Genomic DNA, 24,653 nt, shown 5'->3' with positions numbered 1-24,653 from the left:
CAGAGCACTTGGATGAGATGATAATGATTGAAAGGCACTCATGAGTTAGTCAGTCAAACATATATATATATATATACTGTATTTCAAAAGATAATTATCAGGTTTTAGAGAGAGAGAGAGAGAGAGAGAGAGAGAGAGAGAGAGAGAGAGAGAGAGAGAGCAAACAAATTTAAGGCAACAAAAAAATGTGATAAAGTTTTTTTTTGTTGAAAATAAATAAGAAAATAATTTTTCAAAAGGAAAGTTAGATATATTTGACTGACAGTCATAATCATCATAATTACTGTCCCGTTAGGAAAATACTAGAATAAAAATAAACTAAATAAATAATAATTGCGAAACAAATTGTATTAATGAATGTCAAACACCATGACATACACCGAAACCAAAAAATTAAATAAAAAAAATAAAATTATAAATAAATTCATACAAACAAAAAAATAAATAAATAAAAATAATTGACATTAACTTTAAAGCTTATCAAACACTAATAACAGCTAATAATGAGATAGTGAGAGACCAACTCATTAAAAAAAATTTGTTAGTCAACTGTCCCATTAGTGTCTATCATTCAGGGTATATAACATACCGGTGCTGTTGCTGCTGCTGTTAGAGAGACAGCTTGTTATCTTTAGCTGTCATTACTTTAGACACTACTACCGCAGACATACATATAATATCATAGATAACAAACACACGGACTTACCCGAGTAGTATAGGCGCCCTCAGTGGCACTTTCGATCTCGCGGGACAGTCCAAAATCGGCAATCTTGCATACCAGTGTCGAATTGACCAGTACGTTACGGGCGGCCAGATCACGATGAACGTAGTTCATTTCGGCCAGATATTGCATACCCGAGGCTATACCCCGGAGCATACCTACCAGTTGGACACATTGAAACTTGCCGTCGTTGGCCCGGAGGAAGGTATCCAGCGATCCGTGTTCCATGTATTCGGTAATTATCATAATCGGATTGGATTTGGTGACCACTCCCTGCAAGTATATCACATTCGGATGATCAAACTGTCCCATTATTGAGGCTTCGGTTAGGAAATCCAGTCGTGGTTTCTCAGCTGATGTAGGTTTCAATGTTTTGATGGCTACGGTCATTTCGGGACGGCCAGGCATCCGAAGTTTACCCCGACATACGTCACCAAATTCGCCGCCACCTATAATCGCTTCGATAGTTATGTTTGAGGCATCGATTTCTTTGGTAAACTCCCGGACCGCTTGATTAGGATCTTCGTAGGTGTGCGGGTCGACATAGGAACGACTGGATGATGAACAATGTGTAAACAGGGGTGTCCGTACCGAACATGGTGAACTAAAACGGCCAGTCGGTACCAGTACGTCGACAATAGTACCGGGAACTACTTCGCTGGCTGTCCTGTATTCTAGTGTATCGCAATCGGACGGTTGTTTTTTGTTACAGTCGTCGCTGCTTCTCATATACAATACAATCATGACGACTATGACCACTAAGACGACAATAGCAACGGTAACGCCGGCTATTATGATGCGAACCTGAACAGAGTCGTCATCGCCCGATACATACGAATTGCTGCCAATCAGTTGGCCAGTCATTTTGGCCAACGGTTTACTATATTCGCCCCAACCGGACATTGATTTGGCCCTAACCTGAAACAAGTATTCGGTTCGTTGTTGGAGATTCTTGACAACAGTTTCGTGTCGTTCCTTATTGACTATAATTGTCGATGAATTGCGATTTTCCTGTCCTTTCTGATAGTACTTCACCTGATAGATGATTATGTCGTTGAATGATTGGTCGTCGACGGGTCGATCCCAGGCCAACACAATTTCGCTACTTTTTACCGATACTATCCGGACGTTGGTCACTAGTGTATTGGCCGTCGATGATGGCGGCATAGCGTTATATTTTTGACCGGAACCGTCTTCGGACATTGTTATCAACGATATATAACCGGATGTTTCGGTGGTTACTGTAATGTCGACAAACTGTGCCGTATCGTAGCCGGAAACACCGTTTTCAGCGTAGACCATAAATCGGTAGGTAGTGGTGGGATTCAAGCCCGATATGACCACTTTGGTATCGTTGAAACCTTCCTGCGCGGGTACATAGGTAGCCGACGGTCCGCAAGCGTCGCATGTAATCCGGTAGACAGTATCGTTACGGCCGCCCAAATATTTAGGCGGTGCCCACCACAGTATGACTGTTGACTGGTCGACAAAGTTGACTGTCAGATTCATTGGTGCACTGGGAGGTTGTGTACAGGGTATCCATTTGGGATCTTTTTGGGCCCGATAGTAGCCGGCATCGCATCGACATTCAGTAGATCCTCTGTACGGTGCGGTCGAGTGTCGGGGACACGGCCTACACAACTCGTCGCCGGTAACCGGTTTGAATGTTGCCGGCGGACACACCTGACAAGTGTTGCCAATCGGTTCGTAGCCGGCCATACATTTGCAACCGCCGGACGGTAGTGTCCAATTGCCGTCACCTTTGCATAGTAGTCGCGGTTTGTCTACTTGTTGAGCATTTGATACACACTGGCCTTCGGTAGTTTGGATTGAAGTCAATTCACGGCCAGTTGGTGTTTCCGGATAGCTGGCAAAGTTGGTCGTAATATTGGGACAGACAACATAGTAGATTTTGATGGCTATTATGGACAGACAGGCTCCCTGATCGCGGAAAGCAAAATAGACGCCCTTTTTGGTTACCGGTATGCTTCGGATTTCGGTATTGATTATAACCTACAGGTGCCGGCAGGGAAAGGGGTTAATAAAATAAAACAAACAAACAATTTATTAGCAATTATTATATCATATATTATAGATATCTATACTAATAATAGTATAATAATAGGTAATAATAATATACAGTGATATGTATAATTAAATCAATTTAATTATTGAGAGATTATAATTATTATTATTATTGTATAGTAATTGAAAAATAAAAATAATTTGTTTGAAAAATCAAGCCTATAAGCTAACTGTCCTAATAATTATTATTTATAGTATCATATATTATATATATATAAATTAGCTCTCATTCCCATGATTTTCAAAAATGATAATATATAGTATTTTAATAGTTATTATTATTATTAATATATCAATTAATTGGTTATTGAGCCTACAGTTTAATGGGTTAATAGATATAAATAGAGAGATAGATAGAGAGAGGTCTGACTATTGATATTTTAATTACTGTATTATTATTATTGTTTTTCTCTATGTGTTTGTCTATTACTACATTGAAATTCATTGTCAATTCAAGTCCAGTCACCCTTTCTATCCTCTCTCTCTCTCTCTCTCTCTCTCTCTCTCTCTCTCTCTCTCTCTCTCTCTCTCTCTCTCTCTCTCTCTCTCTCTCTAATACACACACACATACATGACTGGCTCCGGGATCTAATTGAGTGCAAATCTAATAATCAAAGCGCCTGTTGTTTTTTGTTTGTTGTTAGTGTATTATAAGTGTATAATATTATCAATTGTATTGTCATTTTGAATCATAGTTTTAGTATGCACTTTGTGTGTATGTGTGTGTGTGTGTGTGTACTATAAGTGTATGACTTTCCTCCCCTTTACTGTATAATAATTAACTCATTGACAACCCTTATATAAACTACATTATCAAAAATATATAAAAACCCTTTTATGTATGTCTAAAAGGGCAAACTCCCGGTGCATACATAACTAGCCCACTAATATCTACATATATAACCAGAAAGCAAACCCTAATTGTATAATCATGTTATTCATGGTGTCTATTCTAGTCTATGTCTCTGTTTACCCCTATCTCCCGGAGCTCTCTCTCTCACTCACTCATCAATAGTATGTGTATTTATATTATTTATAGTTTGTTTGACACACAATTAGGCCAATTAATGGTAGGGTATGTGATAGTATAATATACTACTGGTATATATAATATATGTCTATCAAAAAAAAAAAAAAAAAAATATGGGCCCTTAAAACATTTGGTAACATCACTGTTAGATGAGTGCACTGGTAGTCAGTCAGTCACTCAAGTAGTCTCACCCAATCAATAGCTAATCAGACCGTTAACTATCATTAATGTCAAGTAGATTGTCATTATGTCTGTGTGTGTGTGTGTCCTCCCTGTCCTACAAAACACCCTTTATTTTTGTTGTTGTTGTTATTAGTGTTTTTGTGTGACAACTACAACAAAAAATCCCTAATTGTATTATTTTGTTGTTCATTGACTTTGAAAAAACACTTTATATCATGTTTTTTTAAATATATTAAAAGTAATTTCCCAATAGATATGTCATTTTGTTTTATATATATATAAGTAGTTATTTAAAAACCGTTAATTTTGAGTATATTTTAGAGTAAATATTGTAATTTAACGGATAATAAAAAAGTTTATCTTTAAAAAATATCTCATCAAAAAAAATATGACACTAATTTCAAATTCAAATAACTTAAAACTACAGTAACAGTGATAATATTAAATAATAATAATAATAATATTCAATACACTTGACATTAATTAAGTAATACATGTATTTTTTTATATAGCATAACATTAAATAAATTAGTAATTTTATCATCAAATACTCAGTATATTTATATAATATTATTGTATAAACATTTAATTACTCAATAAAATTTATATAATTATAAAAAAATATAAGTAAATAAATAAATAATTTTTCTATTCAAGGAATCTTTTCAAAAAATTTTTATCTTTCGGGTAAATAAATTAAAATAATAATAATTATCATTTAGCAAAAATATAGTGTCTGTATATATATATATATATATATATAATAATAATAATAATAATAATTAATTGGGATATTAAATAAAATATAAATAAATTTAATGTCTTAATTAAACATTAAAATTATATTTTAAAAAATATTAATATTGCATGAAAAATGTAATTAAATTTTTTTTAAAAATGAAAATTTAATATACAATACAAACCTCATTATTGGACGTAAACCGGCCCTCATCGGCAGCTATGCGGTCAATCAGTTTATAGGAGTCGGGATCCCATGGAGGACCGTCCCGGCCATCGCCCTTACCGTCATATTCATAGTATAGCAACGAAAATGTCTCTTTACACGACAGGGCCATACCTAAAATTATGACAAACCAGACAACAATTTAATATAACAATTTGTTTTTATTTTATTTAAAAATATATATAATTATTTAATAATAATAGTATTTTAAATATACTAAGAATATTCTGGTAATTATGTGATTAAAGAAAATCATTTTTGTTTTGTTTTAGGTTTCTCTCTCTCTCTCTCTCTCTCTCTCTCTCTCTCTCTCTCTCTCTCTCTCTAACTAAATGTTGATTATTATATACCCATATTATAAGTACATTAATCCCGTAGACGTGTGAGTATTATATATTGTTATTATTATTATTATTTAAGTATTGAAATTATTATTATAACATTATTTTTTTTAGTCTACAGTATAGTAGTATTATTTTTTGTGTGTTAGACTCTTAAATGATTATATAATTATATTGTAAGAGATCACACATTTGTACGGCTAATACTTGAAAATAATACTAATAATAATAACATAATGTATACTAAATAATATTTTAAATATACGGTATATACACACAAATATATATAATTAAAAACAAAAATAAATGTCTGCAACAACAACAAGAAAACATAATATAATAATTATTATAATTATTATCTTAACTAAAAAATAATTTGCATTTTTCTCAATGAAAAAAAAAATTATTTCTATGATTTAAAGTATATGATTGTCTTACTATATATTATTTTTTAGCCCTTTCCCGCTATACATTAAATTATATAAATAAATATATATACTGTATATAAGTAATAATCAAAAACATATTTGCATTTTTTTTCATTTACATAGAGTTGTGTAAAAATTATAAAATAAGTTAACTTTTTTTAAAAAATTTTTGTTTTGTTTTTTATATATATCTTAATTTAAAAATTGCATTACAATTGAAAAATAAAGTTTATATATATATAATGTAAATTAAAAAAAAAGTTACAAAAAAAATTTCTGATGACATACCCTATGGTCTCTAAATAATAAGTCTTAATGTATTTATAATTTAGTTCAAAAATATATATAATTTATTAATATTAAAATAAAATTATATATATATTTGTTTGTATTGTTTTTTACTATTAAACTATCCCCTGATTTTTGTTGTTGTTATTATTATTTGATAATCATATAAATTATATAATTAAATTATTTCAAAAAAAAATAATTATTCAAAAAAATATAATAATAATTGTAATAATAAAAACTTAATAAAGTAATAAACTAATAAAATTATATGCAATTTACATTTTATATGTGTTTTTTTTATTATTATTAATGTTGAAATAACTCTCGGACTAAATAATTGAAAATAAATAATATATATCTTAACTATTAAATAAAAATTTTTTTTAATTCAATTTAATCTGCAATTTATTGCATTTCAACAGCAATAACAAAAAAAATACTTATAATATAATTCATATAAATAGTGAATTTAAAAAAATCATTGAAAGCAATTAGTTTAGACATATATGTGTTAAATCTAACAAAAAAATTAAAATACAATAAAAACAACAAATATATTGATAATATGTTTATGGCTCTCATTGGACTACTTAATGCAATACATAACTCTCTAATAATATAATATCAATAAATATATATTTATAATAAAATATCAATAAAGCTATAAAAAAAATAAAATAAATTATTAATATTTATTTTATTTATACAGAAATGAAAACTATATTTTTTGTTATTATTTTCTATCCTCAATATTATATATATATATTCAATATATCTAAACTGTTAAATAAAATATATATATATAAATAATGTAATATTTATTATATAAAATATCTTATCAATTATTCATAGATTCATTCAATTCATCATCACTTAAAACAACAACAAAAAACAAATAACTAAAACAAAACTATTGATACATCAATATATATTCATAATTAATAATAAATTATAATATATATATATTTTCCGGGGGTATTTGCATACATTACAAAAAAAAACAGATAACTCAACATAAAAATTATAATATTTAAAAACATATATATATATATATATATATATATATACAAAATTCAAGCTATTTAAATGCAGTGATGATAAATTATTAATTAACAACAACAAAAAATACATACCGGGAAATAGGTTACAGTCTCTCATTGAAAACTTAATCTCGATGTACATCCTATTTGCATCCTTGCGCTCAATAAACGGTGTCCACAACCAATTGTTAACATTATTGTAGGCAACATCACAGGTAACATAGGATCGCCAGTTGATGCCCTGTTCAAAGTTTGTGAAACTTTCCTCTACCCACTATAAACAATAACAACAAAAAACAACCATGTTAAAAAAAATTATCAATTAGTAATAAATTTTGTTAGAGGACAGGTAGATATTTTTTTATTCTAGTGGATAATATACTGACCCCGGGTGTCCTAGATTGTGGTCCATAGGGATAGCGTGTCCAGTCTAACGAACTTTCCTGTGTTGTGTCCAGTAAAACAACTATTGAAATAAATAAATAAATAAAAATTAATTATTAGTGTCGTTAGAAAAAATGTTTTTTTTTTAAAAAAGTTATTTTTATTTAATTATGTTTTTTTTTTGGTTGTTATCTCGTATTTTACAATTTAATTCTTAAATTATTTTTGAATTATTTATATATATATATATATATATCATATATAAATATTTATATATTTTTTAGTGACATTTTATTTATAAATTATTTTATATACTATATATATCTATATTTTAATTGTCACATAAAATTTCTATGAAATTATTATTTTTTTATATTATTTAAAAATAACTTTAATATCGATATTTCCAATTTTTTTGATTTTTTAGACAAAAAATAAACCAAAACAAAAACAATTTTTATTGACAAATAAATATTTTTGTTGTTTTTTTATATAAAAATTTATTGGAAATCATTTGAATTCAATACATTTAAAACTGTTTTTTTTATTTGTTTGTTTGTTTCACAATAGTTTGACACAAAAACAAATGAAAATATCAATAAATAAATAAAACATTTATAACTACTGTATATATATAAAGTATTTTCATAAAAAACATAATAATAAAATAAATACAGGATTTTAGATGTAAAACAACATACAAATTACTTTTCTTTTATATATAAATCAATATTTATTGCATAAAAATTTAATATTAAAAAAAATAAAATAAATCTTTGTATATATAAATATTGCAATAAACATAAAAACATAATTTCAAACACCAACAAAAAAAAAGTCATAAAATTGTTGTTTTTTTTTTGTATAATAACTTTAGACATTATTTTATGTTTGAAAACTAAAAAACAATTTTTTTTGTTGAATGAATATAGATTATAGATTATATACTACTAATATATTATCAATAGAGGGATAAATAATGTTTATAATTATTTTTTTATTTTAAAAAATATATACAATACAAAACTAACGGTATATGCGATGACATAAATTATACCAAAATTTTTTTTTAGTTGTCAAATATTATATATATATGACTTATTATTATGTATTATAGACAAAATGATATTAACATATCATTTACTGTTATTTACTGGTATTAAATAAAGGGTATTATATTTCCCCTTAACAAACTATATTGTAAAATATGTCAAATAATTTTTCAGTTAAACTTAAACAACAACAACAATATTGACAACAACAACAACAACAACAACAAACATATTATAATAATAATAATAACAATATAACGGATACATCAGTCAATTGATGGATGAAAAGCCGTGAAATATGAGACCCGAAAACACTATATATAATACTCAACAAAAAATAAATAATATTTTGATAAATAATTTTTGTGCATAAAAATAATTACTTTTATTATTTTTTTATTTATTATAAATATAAATAACAATAATAGTAAATTATTTTTATATATATATTATATATTGTTATTATTATTAAAATAATTAAATGCTGTAAATAATAATTTTTTTTTTAAAAAACATCAAATATTTCATACTTAATATTTTCAAATTAGTTTTATGATTAGATATTATATTTATTTTACTGTATAAATATATAGTATTATTTATACTTTATGTTTCAATACAATTTGCAATTTATTATTTATGTATTATTATTATTATTATGAATATAACACTGGAGACCGTATAACACATATTTTTTTGTAAATGTTAACTAAATTTAAATAACTATTAGATATATTTCATATATTTAATAACCTTAATTCAATAGAAATTTCTAAATAGCTTTTAATAAAATTTAAAATATAAAAATATGTGTGTTTTCTGTGTGTTATATATTACTTATTATTTTGTTAGTAATATATGCTTTTTAAGTAGCCATAGGGCTATCCATAACATTATTATTATTATTATGATTATGAGTATTATTAGTAGTATGACTTTAAAAATTGCAGGACTGGTAGATATTACACAAACCATACCATTAAAGGGTATCTGTGTTTTTGATGTGTAATTTTATATGTTATGTTTGCCATCAAACAAATATATATACAGTATTTTGTGTGTGTGTGTGTTATAGACTGCGGCACTGATTGTGTCTACTATTATGTAATATATATTTTAATATATATATATACAGTATTATAACTATTTATAAAATATAATAGACTCCGAGTAATAAAAGTGATTGTTATTACCGTTTTGTCCATATTTAACATAAAAATTTTTACGTATAATATAAATGTTTAAGCATTAAAAATATTTGGCCATAACTTTAATAGTATATATATATACCAACAATAGAGAAAATAAAAATAAAAATAAGGTATAAAATAAAAATTTTTAAACATAAATATCTTACATTTTAATATAAAACATAAAATAAATTATATATATATTTTTAAAAAAAATAAGAGTTATTTAAAATAATTTTTTTGTTGATATAATTTTGCGGCTAAACTACAGTATCTTTCAATGTTATCCACAAAATATAAAAGTCTATGTATTTTAGCTTTTAGTTTACAAAACACATTGCGTTTAGCGCTTATCTATTTGATGTCTGCAACTGATGTCTTATATGTATATATATATTATAATGTTTTGCTTTATTTATAAATTATATATATATATCCACTTAACTACTAATGTCTTGTATTTGTTTCACTACTACTACTACAAGATATGACTATTTGTCTGTAATATATTTAAGTTGTTTGTTATGTATTGATATATATATATATATAGTATGTATATATTGTATGTATGTATTGGTTTTGCAAGTGTTTTGCAATAAGATTTTTTTTATTTTAAAAAAACAACAACACATTAAATTATACATACATTTTGTAAGAGAAAATAAAAGCTTTTATGAAAACTTAATTTTTTTTTGTGACTTTAGACTAAATAAAATATTGGATTCAAAATAGCCTCTAAAGACTCCACAAAAAAATAAATAAATAAATAAATTGATATATAAATACATATAATATTTTGGACTTATCTCTCTCTCTCTAACTTGTATTGACTATTAGTTTTACAATATATAAGTTATCTTAAAAATTTATATAAATTGCAATATATTATATATACATATATCAAAATTTATATATATGTGTACACTATTGGCGACGACTAATATAATATATGGAAATTTTTATATATACTGTATAAGTAAATGTTTGACATTTTATAAACTATAAAATACTTTATTAACAAAACAACTAAAAAAAATGTTAATGCATTTCATTGTAAACATAATTTAAGTTTTCAAACATACAGTAGAAATAATACTATACTTTAATGAATCTTATATTTTAGTAGTATTTATATATATATCTATATATATATAAAGTAGTTTATAATAAGTTTATATGTAAAATTACTGTTAGTTTTATTTATTACTCTCACTTAATGCAAAATATTTGAACATATTATATATACAGTATATATATAATAATTGTATGTATAAATGTTGGTTATAATCTATGTCTAAGTGTGTGTGTGTGTGTGTGTGTGTGTGTTGAAAATTCAATTAAGTCTACAAAAATTATATATATATATTTACATAGACTTGCAATTATTGAATATATAAATAAAATATATATATACACTATATATTTAAATTTTTATTTAAACAAAAAAAAATCTATAGATAAATATAAAAATTTAAATTATTTGTCAATCAATATGTAAAACGTTTGTAACAAAAAATAAATAAATATAATTTTATGCCAAAAACCTACTAAACTTTAAAAAACAACAAAAATCACTCATAAAAAATCTTACATTTAATTTATAACAAAAAAAACAACAAAAAATTGATAATTAATTCAAATGTCATCTTTTAAAGAGAAACTTAAAATATAATAATTATTTTTTAATACATTTCCCGTTGAGTTGTTAGCAATGGCTTAATAAAAATGACAGTCAAATAAAATCTATACTTATTATTGAATATTATTTTAAATAAAATTGAAACAAAATTTATTGTTTTAGACAAACAAAAAAAACAAAAAAGATTGAGACATATTTTCAATTGCTTTCTATTTAAAAAAAATAAAACAAAAATGCAATTTAAATCCGATTTGCAATAAATAAAAATTTCAAATGATTTAATTAAAATTACATATAAATATAATATAATACATATGCACTTAAAAATATATGTTATATACTAATACAGTAGTTGTAATAATAATAATAAATTCAAAGTTGATTATGCACCAAAAAAAACCGTATGCCAATGGACTGCCATATATATATATTGTATGGCTACCGATCCCCGGGAGCGACAGTACACATACACATCATACACACAAAAACATTACAGGATAGGACAGGGAGCTGACTGGTTATGTCAGAGAAAGAGAGAAAGACAGTGACTTTAATTCATAAGGATTGGTTTTAGGATAGGTATGTACTGTATATATATAAAAGTATTTATTTAATGAATTAATGAGAGCACCGATAGATGATGAGACATATACAGTATATAAGAGCAGATGTATCCTTAAATAATAATAATGATAATAAATTTATATACCGGTGCTCTTTAAAGTACAGTACAAACAGACATTGACAGCACATACATACATACATATATACATACAGACTGTCTGTCTGTTTAACATTTAAACGGATTAATTATGCTTTTCATTCATTGATTCATTGAGAGAGAGAGAGAGAGAGAGAGAGAGAGAGAGAGAGAGAGCTGACAGTCCAGATGCCCGGTGCTCACCGGTGTGCTCAGGGATTATATAAGGGTTTATCTATATAGTCTTACTCACACTAGATTTAAATTATATACATATATAAAGTTTTTTTTTTTTTTAAATCATTCAAAATCCTATTTTCCAGTCAATTTCAATTGCTAACCAAACATTTTATATATTTGTTGGGTTATCCCCTCAACCCCCCCCCCATAAAAATAAAATAAACTGTCGGTGCAGCTCAATGACAGTGTCATTACTTTATATTTTTTTTGTTTAAAAATTGCAATTTATTATTCAATTTTTTATTATTAATATGTAAGTATTATATATATCTATAAAAATATATATATCTTAATGTATACATGATTTTGTCTCCGGTATTATAACTTAATATTTATATTCATAATATATATTTTATATGTCTATATATATATCGTATATACAGACAGTATATTATATGTGTTGTATACATATATAAATCTTATGATGAGTCCAATGAGTAGTGGTAGTAGTCCTAATAGCATAACTAATATCAAGGATAGGGAGGCCTATGAGGGAGTGATGAGACATACTGATAGTGAGTGAGAGAGAGACTCAGAGAGAAAAGTTAGATAACATATATGAGAGGCTTTTTAGTAGTCATACTGTATACATCATATACCAGTGCTCTTTAGTATACTGTAATGTGTGTATATAGATATGTATGACTATTTTTTCCCAACAAAATATAATACAAAAAGGCGAATATATATATATATATATATATATAWAAAAAAGAAAATCACATTTTATTCATAAGGGACTGACATTATATATGACTGAAAACATTATAAATAACTGGTACTGGGTTTTCGTAGAGTATATACAATCATTATATATATATATATATATATATATATATATATCTTCAAAAAATATGAAAGATGGTAGCAATGATGACATAAGACACTTAATAAATGGATGACTGAACCGGCAGATCAACACAACAACAACAACAACAGCTTCAATACATTTCCCTAATAGTGTACATAAAGTTTATAATATAAACTGCCAGTGATTTTCAGTGTCTGTGTGTATGTGTTTTGTGTCTCAACAACAACAAAAAGTTATCAAAAAACTAGATTTTTTTTCGGAAAAAATGTTTGAAATTTATAATTTTTTTCTCAAAAATTTTCGATAGATTTTCAATTCAATGGGTATATTGTCTCTCTCTCTCTATCAGTATCTAAAATATAAGATCAATATATACAGTATATATTTACTCTCAACTAAGATATACAATATATATACAGTATATATATATATATATAATATGAGTTCACACATATTGACAATAACAACAACAAAAAAATTATTGAAAAATTATTCAATGAAACGATATGTATTAACAAAATATAGAGATGATATTACTTTAATACTATCATATATTTTATATTATTATTATTATTATTTACTACAAATATACGGACACATTATTAACGGTAATATGAGATGTATGGCACCAGGAATTTTAACTACCAGTGCGTGTCATATAATATATATATAATATAATATATATATATTTAGTCCAGGTCCCAATTGGTTATCCTTATTGGTATATATATATATAGTATAGTTAAGATATATAGATAGATAGATAGATAGATAGATAGAAAGATAGATAGACAGACAATATGCCGGTTCACATCAAATGGTGTGACAATATATTTGTAACAAAATAATGTGATTTTATTGAGTATTTTTATTTTGTTATTATTTTTTTTGCTACATTATCTAAATATATATATATAAATATATGGACTTATTAAATAAATATATGTATAAATTTATTTATCAAAAAAAAATAAAATAAAATAATTCTGTATACTGTATAAAGTACTAAATATTTATTATTTATATAATATAATATATATATATTTATAAATAATATGCAAATACAGCTGAATATATATATATTGTTTGCTAAGATATTATTTGTGCAAATATTTGGCAATAAAATTACTTTTATTTTTCATAATAATAATATGATTTTATTATTGCTATTATTTATTATTATTAGACTATACTAACTATATACTAGTTTTTCTTGTTGTTTTATATATGATATAACAAATGAAAAATAAATATTAAAAAAATATTATACATAATATTATTTAATATATATAGTATTATTTGTTAAAATTTGTGCTAAACTAATAAAATTTTATACTTAAACATTATAAACATAATTGTTGTTATTTATAATTTAATAATCAAAATAAATAATAAATAAAAATAATTTTTTATTACCAATTGAGCTTTACTAAAAAAAATAAAATTTATTTTAAGTGCTATTATATAATAATAATAATAACAATATTTTTAGCACTAGTATTGACTTTATAAATCCAAAAATTTTAGGTAAAATCTCATGAGTTTTGTTTAGTAAAAACAAAATCATTGCAAACACAAAATTTTTTGCTGACATCTAAATATAATGCAATATTATATTGTATAATATCTATAGTACTAAATAGATATTGTTATCATAGATATTGTTAATATATATATATATATATATATATATATATAATATATACAGTATTATTAATACTATATTTGGGGCAAACATTTTACTCGAGGCATATGTCATCCAGTCATTAGTATTTGATATACATGTATGTTATATATGTATAAAAAAAATTTTAAAAGCAAATATAGTTTATACAATATATACGTATATATCATATATATATATATATATATATATATATATATATATATATATATATATATATATATATATATATATATATTGATGTATAATATAATCATATAACTAACCTATTAATATACTGTATATATATATGACATATCGCCCCCACTCAAAAAATACCGTAAATTACTAATAAAACATTTATTTAAAATTTTAATGTAATATAATACTGAATAAATAGTGGAAAATCATGAAATTATTCACAATATAGTCACAAAATATACACTAATAGTAATAATACTAGATATATATGAAAAATTGTATTATAAAAATATATAAAAATTCATAAATTATTAGTTAAAACATAAATAATTTTGAAAACAAAAACCAAAAAATACATAAAATATATATTGCATTATAAATAATTTAAATATTAATAATAATAATAATATTGTATTACATATACTAATATATTGAAACTACTTTTTTAAAATATATATATATATCTAATAAAATATTTATAAATATATATAATGTATCAAAATATACAGTAAATTTTTAAACAACTTGTCATATATTTATTATTGAAGTTGACTATGAATATTTTATATAGTTTATTTTTCAAAATATATAAAAAATCAAATAGCTATCTATCTATCTATTTATATACTTTATATAAAATATGAATATATTTCATATATATATATATATATATACTGTATATGACTTTTGCAGATAATAAACATTTGATGAGAGAGAGAGAGAAAGAGAGAGAAAGAGAGAGAGATATGATATAACATATATAAATGTGTAGTAGTTTTAGACTCTCAAGAGATCACTACATAAATATAAAGTACTTATTCAAGTAGTTTTCAGTATAGTATTTGACAACAAATATATATATATATAGATATATATATTTTAAAAATTATAATATTATTATTTACACTAAACAAACAAACATATATACACAATAGACTGATATCCATTGGCACTGGTATATACTGGTCGACTATACTGTACTACTATATATATACAGTACTACTATATATATATACAGTACAGTAAGTACATGAGCTATAAAGTGCATTGTGTTTCTTAGACTCTAAATATATATATATTGTCTAAGTGTTTGAATTAATTTGAAATTAAATACTAGAAAACATTTAAAAATATATTATAATAATAATAATAATATGAGTTATGCCATATGAGTGAGAAAGTGTGAGAGCACTGGTAGGTAACTCTGAGAGCGATAGTCAATAATAACAACAACAACTACTACTTAAAGCTATGGCATCGACTTTATGTACTGTATATATATATATATGAAGAAAATGATGATCACCTATGAATATCTGGTATAATACATTCATCCATAAGTGATGGTTGTCTACCATAGAGGAGAGCACTGGCATCTTAAGAAAAAGACTGGTTCTCTCACGTACTGAGAGAGAGAGTCAGACATATCATACCTGCCTTTCCTTATGTTTGAGAGATTTTTTTCTCTCACATATGAAAGACGACTATACATAGTCATACTTAAGTCAAAGCACTGGCAGCTCATCCTCTATTGATGGCCTATTATACCGATATACACTGTATAAATTGTTAGGCATTTTTTTGTATGGTTAGCTTTTTTTTGCTCAGGCAGTAGTATTGAGTACTGTAGTAGTGGTAGTGGTGTTGCACTGGAAGGCACTGACTGTTCAATTGATCCTCAAATATATGAGATATTATTATTATTATTATTATATCTTTGAGAAGCACTCAATATATCTTTTCTTTTACTTTATATATATATTTTTTTCGTTAGATTTGTTGTTCAAAGGCATTGGATTCAAGTTTTTTTCTCTCTCTCTCTCTCTCTTTAATATATCGATATAATAATAATAATAATAGCAATAATAAGGAGTTATATACTAATCATACGGGAGATGATAGTGTGTGTGTGTGTGTGTGTTAAGAGCTACCAGTGCTATGAGATATAGTGAAAGTATAATAATAATAACAACAACAACAACAACATAACAAACTGGTATATAATAGCAATTCAATGAAAAAAATATATATATAATAAAAAGTTTGGGATTCAAAAAAAAACTCACTATTTTTAGAGATATTTTTGGTTGTTTTGATACACAAAAAAACTCGTTTATTACAAATAACTTCAAAATTTTATGTCCATTAAAATAGTATATATAATAATAATAATAATAATTGTTATGATTGAATAAAAGAGAGAGAGAGAGAGACTATTGGTTATTGACTCACAGTTTTTTTTTATAAACAAAAATATTTTTTTTGTATAATAACTTTAAAAATTTTTAGAAAACAAATTGAAAAAATATTTTATATACTCTCACTTTATTATTGAGCTTTAATAATAATAATAATATGTTGGAAAATATATCACATTTTTTATAATGAAAAATATTTTTGATAAATATTTTTTATTTATATATATATATATATTTCATTAAACAAAGAATCACAAGAATCTCAAGTATTATAATTTCTTTTGTAAAATAATTTTTAAATTAGTTGTAATAATAATAACAATAAATTTGTTACACAATATATATATATTTGCCGACAAAATAAAAGCAAAAAAAAACATATATAACTATTTTATTGATATAATAAATTGTTTTGTTATTTTTGTGTGATATATTTCTCATTAAAAGTCGAGACTATTTATATATATATATATACAATATATGTCAACATTTTTATTATTTAATACTTTATATTATATATATACATTTAATATATAATGTAATAATAATAATAATAATTAATGTATTTTGGATTTAATATCGTTTTATATATATTTGCCATTTTTATTACCAGAAAAATACTTCAATTTTTACAGTTCAATAGCACCGACAACTAAAGTCAACACATATACTGTATATATATAATACGTATATGTAATATACAGTATATATTAATATATATAAGGATATATTGTAATTAATTATAAAAATATTAAATGCAATTATAATTTACTGTATATAAATTAAATGATTAATTAATTACATATTCATAATACATTATATACTACAGTATACTGTATAATATCACTATAACTATACACTATTATTGTAGAAAAACATATCAACATATGATATATTGTTTTATTAATTTTAAGCAATATTTTTATACATATATAATATATGTATATATATTTTTACTACACAAACAACAACAAAAATTACTGTACAATAATATTTCAACAGATAAAACATATTTTTTAAATATTGTTTTCAAATTATGCAAAAAATTATACCATCAGTTAATTATAAAATAATATAAATTTAAATAATTAAATTGAAACAATTGATATTCAGTCAGTTAAAACACAAACACACAATTGCGATAATACACAATAATAATAATACAAAAATTATATCAATTGTTAATAATAATAATAATAAATAATTGTTTTGATAGCAACACAACAAAAAATTGGATACAATTACCGGAAAAAAACTATAAGTCATGTTTTAATCAATTATAATTGATATATATATATATATAACTATTACTCTCTCTCTCTCTCTCTCTCTCTCTCTCTCTCTCTCTCTCTCTCTCTTATTGTTTGATCCGATGATTGGATTTAATGAGAGACTGAGAGATGAGATGAGACTGAGGGCAATGTCTCATAAAATTGTTGTTAATTAAATTGGATCCGAAAGGCATTACCAGTTAGTTGTAGTAGATTTTTGCTACAATGTGTTATATAACTTATATATATATAAGACTAATATCTATATATATATATATATATATATATATATATATATATATATATATATATATATATATATATACTGTATATAACAGAAACAGTGGTTTGATGTCAAATAAAAAAGAGAGTAGAAAATTAAAGACAGACATAAAAAATATATATCATATATATAAGACAACATACAAAATATCTTCAAAGATCACACATAATAATACATAATACATACCAGTGCTCACACACACACACACACACACACCATAAAGTGAGACAAAATAATTGGACAAAACATTTCGTATACTACTGTTTTTGCAATGTATTTAATATACTTTATATATATATATATATATATATATATATATATATATATATATATATATATATATATATATATATATGATGTGAATCTCCTATTGATTGTCATATAAAGATCTCATGTTTTTGTATTCAGTGTCATGTCTTAAGGATTTTATTTAGTTTTTTTTGTGGTTATCTTCTTCATAGTTGCCATCACACAGAGTTGCTGATGATTATGAAATGACCACTAAAAGTGGATAGTCTTAAGACAATATACCATAATATATCATTAGGTGTGTGTGTGTGTGTTAATGTAATACAAAACTTTAGCTCAATATATATGTATTGTATTATCACTACAAAAATGACTGCTAGTATTATATAATACATAATAATACTGTACATCAATAATAAATAAATACTGTATATATACAGTAGTAAATGACTTAAACAAATATACAGTATATAAAATTAAGGGCTAACAACACAAAATGCTTATTAAATTTAATTAAATAAATTTTTTATATATGATATACAGTATATATATATATATATATATGTTTGTAGAAAAAAACTATTACTAAAGTTTTATTATATAATATAACACATAAAATATTTAGATTTAGTTTTTTTTGGGTACAAACGTTAAATGCATATATTATTTGAAAATCTCTCTCTCTCTCTCTCTCTCTCTCTCTCTCTCTCTCTCTCTTAATATAGCAATTTGTTTCCTTAAGGGGGTATTGACTTAGGAGATAAACTAGTAGTAGTGCATTAGCTAAAGTTGCATAACTGATGAGCACCGGTATATACAGTATGTATGTATATGTATGTATGAATATGAGATGTCTATGTGTGTGTGTGTGTGTGTGTGTGTGTGTGTGTGTGTGTGTTTGGTTGGCATTAGTAGTAGTGATGAGGAAGCAAGCAATATATATATATATACAGATAGTAGGCATAAGAAAACATTATTAAACACATGAGATGACATCCATTAAGACTAGAAACTCCAATGTATTGATCCAAAAACATGTACAGTAGAGTACATACAGTATAATACTGTATATATATATATATATATATTTATTGAAGAGCACCAGTCGTTTTGTTTAGTAGTGTTTTATAAAAGCTATATTATATATATATATATACAGTATATATATATATATATATATATCGTATATATTTTTTTGTAGTAAAACTATTGTCTATATATATAACACATTTATATACATACTGTATATATAGTATATAACAGATAACATACATATATAGTTTATATTATATATATCTATCAATACTATTGAAATTGGTTGTTATATATATCTACTGTATATTTAGTGGTAAATGTCAGTGAATAATAGTATATATACATTATATGTATATACAATAGAAAAGTGTTACCAAACAAATACCCGAAGTAATTCATGGGAGATATCTAGAGAGCTGTATGACCTACCAGTGCTCTCTCTCTCTCCCTATCAATAAGTAGTGTGTTTTATTTGTGTTGTTGAGTGATGAAAGATGGACTCAACAAAATAGGAGAGGAGTAGTAGTAGCTGTGATTGTCTGATAAGGAAAGACATCAGAGAGAGAGAGAGAGAGAGAGAGAGAGAGAGAGAGAGAGAGAAACAGCAAAAAATAAGTGATGAAAAGGGATTGTTAGCTCTCTCTAGATATGATGTCTTTGTAATAGTTATATTGCTTGGCTAGTAGTAATGGTAGTAGTATTAGTACTAACAGTAGTATCAGCACCGATAGTATAACGAGAAAGTAATCAAACAAATAAAAAGCTCATCAAATGATTTGGTTTGTCTTAACGATGCTTTTTGATGCATAAGTTATTGCATTTATATATAACTTATATTATATCTTATATATACCATAATATAATGGACTCTCTCTCTCTCTCTCTCTCTCTCTCTTCTCTCTTTCATACAATACATAGCAATCATGTATTGATGATGAGGATAGTAGTGGTGATAGTAATAGTAGTAGTAGTTAGAGGAGGAAAGGCATATATACACACAATGTTTTGTTGCTAACAGTGTGCTCTACATTGTGTGTGTGTTAGTGAATATATGTGATAATTCATTGGCATTTTTGTTGTATATTATTATTATTATTATATGAATGCATTGAATATATTGTATAAAAGGGTTTAGTCTATCGCATGAAATAATAATAATAATAATAACAGCAATAATAATACAAGCAATAAAGTCATATAACATCATCATAATTGAGACAATCATTACATATTATATATGATATGATATGTTATGTTATATGCTGTTTATATATAATAAAAGCCAATACATTATATATAAAACTACTATAAAAGTATAATATCTATTAAAGAATTATTATTATATATATTAATATATTTACAAAACATATGATATAACAACATATGATAATAAAAACGTAAATAAATAAAATATAAATACATAAATAGTTTATTAAATATACCTAATAAATAACATCATTAGTTTTATTATACAAAACAAAAATAATAATATAATAATAATAAATAATATAAATATCAAACAAGAGATTTATTGAAAATATTACATACATTTATGAATATATAGATATATATAATATATGTTTGCATTTTTTTTAACATACACTACTAATGATAGTTTTCAATAATAATAATAATATATAAAATAATGTATTGAATATGAAAACCTAAATTATTATATATATATATATAATACAGTATTTGTATACAACTAATGATTGCTAATATTCAGCAAAAAAATAGACATACAAACCAAACAAAAATATATCTACTATTACTTATTTTTTGTTTAGTACAGTATATTATATATACAGTATATACAAATACATCCCTAAGCTTTTTATTTTGTCCTAATCTGGTATATGTCATAACCAAATCAAAATAGTTTATTATTATAATATTAACTTTTAGATACATATACTACAAGTACTAATTAAGGCTATAATTTAATGACTTTATCATTATTACTATTACTAATAACTTATTAACATTTAAATACTATATGTTGTATACAGTAGTAGTAGTAGTAATTTAGTAGTGATTCATATTATAGAGAAAAACAAATATAAATTAATATTTAAATATTTATGATTATTATTAATATTATTATCATTATTAGGACAAAATTATGCTAAATATCTCAAACACAGACAAATACTACAGTATATAATAATAAAAATTTTTGTAATTAATTTTTAGTTATTAATAATTTGCTATCTAAAACATACACACACATATATATACATTATATTATAGTTAATTTTGCATTAATACATTAAAACTTTTATAAAAATTAAATCTTAGTTTTATTAAATACTAATAATATAAATAATAATAATAATAATAACCACTAATGATAACTAATTCCTGTACATTTGTATCGACCAAAAACCAAAAAAATATATATATATTTATTTATAAAAATCTAAATAAATATCTCATTAGTAACTAAAATAAAGTATATACATGTATATACTCTTAATTATATAAAGTAATGGTTACAGTATTATATAATAATAATAATAATAATAATATAATATTAATAATAGTATAGTATATTTAGCAAATAACAACAATAACAAAATAATAATAATAATAATACTAGTAATGATAAAAATACAAAACAAAAATGTTTTCATTATTATTTTTGACTATTATATATATATATATATGTATATCATCAATTTGGAAAAACATTATGTATTATATAACATATATAACATAACTGTGCTTTTTTTTAAAAAAACAGTATTTCCTTATAATAGTATCGGACCATTATTTACAGGCCATACCATATATATATGAACAAAACACATATACAATATAATAATAATATTAATAATAATAATAACCGACTATTGATTACCATTTATGACATATAAATGTTGTTCAACAAAATAATAATATATAAATTATATAAAATCATTTATATATATATATATTGATATAATACTGTATTTTCGGTAAACCGTTATTGTATTTAATAAATATTCGTATAGTAATTGTAAGTTAAAAGACACAAATTTTCAATTTATTAATAAAATAATAATAATAATACTGTAAAAGCCGACAAAATAATGTATAGTCAGATAGAAAAAAAACTGTTAGTTTTTTTGTATGTGTGTGTATAGGTATGAGCGCTTAATAGATAATAATAATAATAACAATGAATGGATTTTTATTTTATTTTATTATTTTTTTTTAAAAAGAGACACCAATTGTGTAGTCTATTATACAGTACATTATGGGGTATTAACTAAAAATCTATTGATGCCATTCAATAGGCTATTATTGTGATTATTATTATTATTAAAGTGCATTATATTATTAACCTTAACAACACAAAAAAGCCTACAACTATTGAATATGTATCTCTCAAACAAACAAAAATAATAGATAGACTGATAGATAGGTATGAGCTGATGATGATGATGATGATGAGCACACATACATACAGTTATTAAAAAACATGACATACCAGTGCCAACTAATAATATCAAAAAAAATCTAATAATAATAATATGAGTTATATAACTATAATAAATGTAGGGGAAAAAATTATATTTTTGTTAGTCTCCAGGTCAAACTGTGTTAATAGTAATACTCAATAATAATAATAATAATAAACACACTGGTAGTTTTTAAATACCTGTGCTCACTATATGCTATATTATTGTATATACAGGTATATATATAATTTTCTTATTAATAGTTTTTTTGTTAAATACATTATACAAAATACAATATGAAAAATCTTTTTGAGTGATTTTTTTGTTGTTGGTTTGCATTGTTATTGTATTTTATCTTTTATTTTACTTATTTTTTTTGTAGACAATCATTATATAAGTCAGAGAGAGAGAGAGAGAGAGAGAGAGAGAAAGAAAGAGAGGAAAGAGCAGTCAATCAATGTGTGAGCGCACTGGTAGGTGCTATACATATGCAGTACAATATATTTACATGAATACTGGGAATTGAATAGTAATAACAAAAAAAAATTTAAGACTTTTTTCATATATGTATTGTACATATAATAGTGATGTTCATTAAATGTGTGAACATTTGGTATATGCCTTCCGGTTATGGGTTTATATATAATATAAAAAAGTTTATAAAATACAAAACAGTTTTTAATGTTCAATATTTGTTAGGGAGAAAAATATATATAATAGCAACAAAAAAACGTGTATATAATTCAACTATTTTTCTAACTGTATTTTATCTTATATTTTATTTTTATTTTTTGTAAGTCTAACAGTACAGTAACTCACTATTTATTGGTCACTATTTTCTCAGATATTTTTTATTTCTATTTATTTTTTTATTTGTTTGTTTGAATCAAAAAAAAGACTACAAACTATATACAGTATATATATATTATAAAAGTCGACAAAAAAAATTTGTCTCTCAAACAAACATATAATAAAAAAAATTGAGTGTAAATATAGTAGACGTGAGTTCACACACACACAACAAGTGACAATTGAAAGAGTAAAATGAAAATGTTTGTTACGTTTATTATATATTTCAATATTATATATATTTAGATATAACAGTATATTTTGTCGACTAAAATATTTTTTTGTTGTTGAATAGTAATGACACCAAAAAAAAACAAAAAAATAAATAAGAGATGTCTTTTCATATATAATAATAATAT

At 23.8% G+C, this 24,653-nt stretch overlaps 1 protein-coding gene across 1 annotated transcript in view; it reads right to left on the bottom strand.

Annotated features, from left to right (window-relative positions):
- The window catches only part of LOC128962236 (ephrin type-B receptor 1-B-like), a 139,472-nt gene that overhangs the window by 6,284 nt on the left and 108,535 nt on the right, over positions 1–24,653 (bottom strand). The window contains exons 2-5 of the mRNA XM_054308597.1: positions 7,470–7,549; positions 7,177–7,357; positions 4,943–5,097; positions 707–2,734 (exon numbers count right to left, since the gene is read on the bottom strand). Of these exons, the coding sequence (XP_054164572.1) occupies positions 707–2,734; positions 4,943–5,097; positions 7,177–7,357; positions 7,470–7,549 (2,444 nt within the window). The remainder of the gene's footprint in view (positions 1–706; positions 2,735–4,942; positions 5,098–7,176; positions 7,358–7,469; positions 7,550–24,653) is intronic.

This window comes from Oppia nitens, unplaced genomic scaffold (assembly GCF_028296485.1).
Source record: "Oppia nitens isolate AA-2021 unplaced genomic scaffold, nextdenovo-longstitch-racon4-pilon3 scaffold6_pilon_pilon_pilon, whole genome shotgun sequence".
NCBI lineage: Eukaryota > Metazoa > Arthropoda > Arachnida > Sarcoptiformes > Oppiidae > Oppia > Oppia nitens.
The sequence above is the reverse complement of the archived record's forward strand: the minus strand, read 5'-3'. Positions and strand labels throughout refer to the sequence as shown.